The sequence below is a fragment of the Salarias fasciatus genome, chromosome 19, assembly GCF_902148845.1.
Source record: "Salarias fasciatus chromosome 19, fSalaFa1.1, whole genome shotgun sequence".
NCBI lineage: Eukaryota > Metazoa > Chordata > Actinopteri > Blenniiformes > Blenniidae > Salarias > Salarias fasciatus.
Window position 1 is genome coordinate 16934526 of NC_043763.1, and position 6153 is coordinate 16940678.

The window sequence follows — 6153 nt, forward strand, 5'->3', positions numbered from 1 at the left end:
TATCAAAACGTTATTTTAACGGGTTGAAAAGAAAACACGTCTTTTAAAATGTTTTATAACCATTCGGATTTACTTCACGTGGTAATACACCATCACCTAGGGCCTAGACCACTGTAAGGAGTATTTAATCCACTTTTGTCAGCTAAGCTAACTACGATGCTAACAGCTGGGAGCCAGCCACTGGACGCAGAGACACAAAAAAGGTATTTTTGAGCTCTCTCACTTTGTCAATGATAGGGAAAGGGCGTGAGTCCAAAATCATCGGAGTATTCCTTTAAATTTACCTCACTTTCACTATTTTAGGTCAACCAGAAAGAAAAAAACAACAGAAAAAACAGAAAAAAGATTTTTTTTAAAACAAGGGTTGGATTTTTTTCCTGCCCTACAGGGGGCACTGTGACTAATGTATGGCTTTATCGTAAACTATAGTGTAGTTGCGCAATACACAATGAAGCAGGGTCGGTAAGGGTTCATTATCTACAATAAATCTACTATCAAATAAATGAGCAGCAGTTTTTTTAGGTAAATAACATTGACTCAACCTAAATGGATTTTCTAGTTTCCATCACAGGCTCGTGAAGGGTAGAATAAAATGAAACTGTAGAATTGATAGCTGGTGTACATGTTGAACATTACTAAATTTTACAGCTGTGATTTTCACTCAAGTGGCTCAGAATCTTGAGAGAAGCTTCCATTGTAAAGGGTCTGCATTTTTTTCTATGTATCTCCTTTCATAATTTTTTTGTAGTTTGTGTTATGCATGGACAATGCATATCTTGGGGAAAAAATGCCTCAAAATATGCGTGTTGAATGCTTTCTAATATGTGTTCATCATCTTGAAGTAGATTTATTTTTGTTAACGAAAAATGTTATCGCCAGTAACATTAGGAAAAGAATAAACTAAATGCCAGGGTTTCATAAAGTGCCTGCGCATTTGTTTCATACCTTTCGGTATAACTGCGCATAGAGATAAGTGAACCAGAGCAAAACCTCCGCCTGTCTCGCTGTGTAACGTTCTCTTCTGTAGTCATATCTCTATGTGTGACGTTCGAGTCTTTCCAGCAGGGGTCAGACAGTCATCCGAGGGGCTCCAGGAAGTGGCTCAGGGGCGGAGTGCGGCCGCAGGTTGTTGTCATTGTCACCACATCTGTCACCTGCTCCTTTTCTGCACTCCTCCAGCTGTCTGATCGCCCGGGTCAGAGGATCAGGAGACACATTTCTCGCCGCGGGCTGAATGGCAGTGACGGCGGCCAGGGCGGCTGCAGCGGGGGGCCCGGCGTCTTTGTCCCGGTTCAGGGGAGCGCTGGTGGCCGCGGTGCTGGGGGACTGCGTCGGCGGGGAGTTTGAAGGAGCGGAGGAGGTGCCCATGGAGAGTGTGCTGCAGCACCTGAGCAGCCTGGACGACGAGACGAAAGGAAACGGTGAGAGCAGGGAGGAGATCCCACTGTTTGTGCTCTTGCATGACAGCGTCAAGAATGGCTACATACTCAAAATCTGCACAGCCTGCACTCAGTTCCCAATCAAAGGTGTTTGTGTAATACGGAGGTGTGATTGTTTTCCCGCAGATTTATGTTATCATGAATAATCCAGACCAAAATGTTGCACTCGTGCATTGCTTCCAACTGGGATCTTCTAGGCTGCTCTACTGGAGCATCTTTAAACAATAGAAAATGATAGAAAGTGAAACTCACTGACAATCAGGGATGCAGATCCAAGGTCAATATGGGGGGGGGGGGGGGGGGGGGGGGGGGGGTGCATGTAAATCATACCATGAAACCATATTTCACAACTTGTCAAACATTTGTTTCACAGTTTAAGTATATATATGTATGTGTATATATGTATGTGTATGTATATATATATATATGTATATTTATATATATATATATATGTATATATAACCCTATATACACATTTTTAGATTTGAATATAGAATGTGAAATCTGAAGATACATTTATTCAATTTTGATCAGTTAGAGTATTTTTTCATTGAAGGGAGAGTTTATAGTTTTCAGAAATTGCGGCCCACAGGGATGACTTGTCCACTGTGGGACTTGAACTTGCGATTTTCCTATCCCAAGTCTGCTTCTCTAGTCACAAGTGCCACAAATATTTATGACCTAAAGTAAGAAAGAAAAATAAAGGATAAAGCTGTTCACAGTGTGCTGGATCACAGCAGATTCATAGAAAATTGCCTGGAAGGACAAAGTGTTTGATTAAAAAGGTCTGCAGCCTGGAGAGGAGTGTCAAGCAAAGTCCTCTTTCCCTTAACTGAAGGAGCTTCCCAAGGAGTAGACTGATGGTGGAGCCACATCATCATGAGCACAGCTGCACACACTTTTGCTCCACTTCAAACCCCGAGTGAAGTGTGTTAGTGAGGATCTTGGCTGCCTTGTCATCTGCAGCTGCCACTCCACTGTATTTTATTGAGCTCAAAGTCAGTTCAGCACTTACCAGGAGGTGTTAGAGCCCTTCATGCTACTGTTTGCTGGGATGCTGCATCTACAGTAGTCACCGATTTCATCTTCCAGAAGGATTTTCCACCAATCAACACAGCAAAAACCCCCTGGCACTTCTTTTCTGACTGACATTACTGAGGTGGCGTTCTTGAAGGACATTCTTGTTCAGTGCTATTATATTTTGAAGGTAAACTGAACTAACTGACATCAATAAATGCTTAATGATGGAGAAGGAAAAAAAACAATGTTAATATGACAGATGTTCATTTACTTCACATCCTTCAAGAAACTGCAAAAGAATGAGTTTCATTATGACTGAGTACATATGAACAAAGCAAACTTCCTGCACCAAAGTCTCACAAACACTTGAAGAAAGCATGATTTGTGTGATTCCAGATGTTTGAACTAAAGTACCGTGTGCTCTGTGTTTGTTAGGTGTCCTGGACTACAGTGATGATACAGCGATGGCAAGATGTGTGGTTCAGTCTCTCCTCACCCGGGCTGGTTTTGATGAGCAGGACATGGCCCGCAGGTAGACCAAGTCACACTCCTCCTGCTTTTTTGGATGTCTGCATCAATAAAAACTTAAACTTTTGTTTTCTTTTCTGCCCAGGTTTGCCAAGGAGTACAGTGCATCACCAGGTCGTGGTTATGGCTCTGGAGTGATCCAGGTGTTGAAAAAACTCTCGTCCCCTCAGCTCAGTGACGTCTATAAGCCAGCCAGGGAGCAGTTTAACGGCCGAGGCTCATTTGGGAATGGAGGGGCCATGAGGGCGTCGCCCTTTTCTCTGGCGTTTCCTGATCTGAGTGACGTCAAAAAGGTCAGTCGTTGGATTCAAGCTGGATACGACATGCATGTTTGATCAACCAGTTGTTTGTTTCTGTTGTTTTAATTCCAGTATTTTGAGACTACATTGCTCCACTGAGCTGCTTTTGGCTCATATATTAACTCAAAAGGCAACAAGTTCAGATATTTGGGTGTTGACCACTGTACTACAGCAGAAGAAAAGTGACTTTGACTGTGTTGTTGTGAAAGCTTGTTCATAAGAGATCACAAATGTAAATGCAGTGGTCCTTGCAAGAATGTACACTTCAAGCTGTAGCTACTAATAAATATATACTTTAGCGTAGAAGCATTCTTTTTAGTTTATTTCACCCATCCTGGACAGTTGATGTCCCAAGGTGAGTGATGTCCTTTTAATATACATCTGAGTTTGTTATGTAGTAACTTACCCTAATGCTATGTTATGTTGCTGAGCTGATGCAGAGAATTAATCTGTCTGTCCTATTCTTTTGTCTCTTTCTGTCCCACTGGTCAATCATACCACTGGTGTTCTAAAGCCGAGAATCATTTTCTTGCGCTTTGTGATGTTTTGTCCTAAATTATTGTCAAAAATCCTGCATAGCCCAAGTTCCTTTGAAGTAAGTCCCACTCTTCTTCTCTTCTTGTCTAGTTTGCCCGTCTGGGAGCCATGCTGACGCACTCCTGCTCTTTGGGATACAACGGTGCAATTTTGCAGGCGCTTGCTGTGCACCTGTCCCTGCAAGGAGCATTAGATCTGCCCGAGAAGTTCATCAGCACGCTCATCACAGAGATGGAAGAAGTCGAGGCCGACAAGGAGTCACTCAACGACGCCCGGATGTGAGTCACGCATCACTAATGGTCACGTTTTGCAACTGAGAAAGTAAAAGATAGGATGTGATTGTTTTATCTGTTATGGCTGTGATGTGTCTTTGCAGCCTAAAAGAAGCAGATAAGCCGTTCTGTGAGCGTCTTCACAGAGTCAGAGACCTGATAAACAGGAGCAAAGTCAGCATTGAGGAAGTCATCTCTGAACTGGGTCAGCATTGATTTTTTTTTTTACTTTTATTAGAGGTTGATATGAATCTTTGCAACTTCCATTTGTCGTCTTTCCTAATAAGGGAAGAGGGCTAAACACAGAACTTAACTGCAAAAGTCACAGAGTTCACATAGCAGGAATCTGTCACACCATGTCTCATCACTCACCACACCTCGTCTGTCCCTCCAGGTAACGGCATCGCTGCGCTCCACTCCGTCCCCACTGCCATATTCTGCGTCCTCCACTGCCTGCAGCCGCGGGACTGCCTTCCGAAGAACTACGACGGCCTGAAGAGGACGATAGCATACTGCCTGGCTCTGGGAGGAGACACGGACACCATAGCCTGCATGGCCGGGGCGATCGCCGGCGCCCACTACGGCATCGAGGCCGTTCCTCAGTCCTGGATGAGGTGTTGCGAGGGGGCGGAGGACGCATACGTGAACGCCGAGTGGCTTCACAAGCTGTACCATCAGTCATCAGAAGGGGGCAGGAGCGAGATGGGAGAGCAAAGCTGTGGAGGATCAGGATATGAGTCGAATGCATCTAATGGCACAGAGAAAAAGACTGGATCAGAGTGAAGCCCCTGCTGGATTTTGATAGGACTCCTCTTTCACCCACACACAAATGCAGACACACAATATTTTGGAGCCAGTTTTTTCATTAAGACCATTAATTGTACAGTCAAAATATTTTCAAATTAAGCAAAGAAAAACAAAATGCCGCATTCTTATTGAGAATGGGAGTCTTATACATGATACAGTCGAGCTCCAGTCAAAGAGCAGTTTGATCTGAATATGCACAAACTGTTGGTTATATATTCTCTTTCCCTCCTCCTTGCCCTGTTTTGTGTTTAACAATCATTTGTCTTGTGAAACTTGCACTATGAAATGGCCCTGTCGTCTCATATTCTCGTTTGTCCAGGTAGGTGGTTCCCTGTATTGTTTTACCTATTCGGTGGGAAAAAAAACTATTTAATAAACTTTCTTAAAAAAAAAGCCACTCTTCTATTTGTTTTGATTGAATAGACGACCCATGCTATAAAGTGAAATCTGTCTCTTTGCATTTTGGAAACTTGACTTTACTGTTTGAGCTAGACTGTGGTCAACCTTCAGCACCCTCTGTTTTACAGAGCCTTGCGAAAATATTTGGTCCCCTTGAACTTTCAAAATTTTTGCCACATTTCAGGCCTCAAACATAAAGATATAAAATTAAATTTTTTTGTCAAGAATCAACAACAAGTGGGACACGATCATGAAGTGGAACGCAATTTATTGGATATTTTAAACTTTTTAAACAAATGAAAAACTGCAGCCTTTTGCTGCAATTGCAGCTGCAAGTCGCCTGGGGTATGTCTCTATCAGTTTTGCACATCGAGAGACTGAAATTCTTGTCCGTTCTTCCTTGCAAAAACAGCCCGAGCTCAGTGAGGTTGGATGCAGAGCGTTAAAGCAGTCTTCAGCTCTTTCAACAGATTCTCTAATGGACTCAGTTCTGGGCTTGGACTTGGCCATTCTAACACCTGAATACGTTTATTTGTGAACCATTCCATTGTAGATTTGGCTTTATGTTTTGGATCATTGTCCTGTTGGAAGATAAATCTCCATCGTCTGTTGCAGACTCCAACAAGTTTTCTTACAGAATAGTCCTGTATTTGCCTCCATCCATCTTCCCATCAATTTTAACCATCTTCCCTGTCCCTGCTGAAGAAAAGCAGGCCCGAACCATGATGCTGCCACCACGTTTGACGGTGGGGATGGTGTGTTCAAGGTGATGAGCTGTGTTGCTTTTACGCCAAACATATCGTTTTGCATTGTGGCCTAACAGTTCGATTTTGGTTTCATCTGACCAGAGCA

The 6153-nt window shown here is 43.2% G+C and overlaps 1 protein-coding gene across 1 annotated transcript; it reads left to right on the top strand.

Moving 5' to 3' along the window:
- Positions 1-1082: 1082 nt before the first annotated feature.
- adprs (ADP-ribosylserine hydrolase) lies at positions 1083-5272 on the top strand. The gene is made up of 6 exons (XM_030116780.1): positions 1083-1421; positions 2895-2991; positions 3073-3280; positions 3914-4101; positions 4200-4300; positions 4490-5272. Exons 1-6 carry the CDS (start codon positions 1235-1237, stop codon positions 4876-4878), a joined length of 1170 nt encoding a protein of 389 aa, XP_029972640.1. The 5' UTR covers positions 1083-1234; the 3' UTR covers positions 4879-5272.
- Positions 5273-6153: the final 881 nt, after the last annotated feature.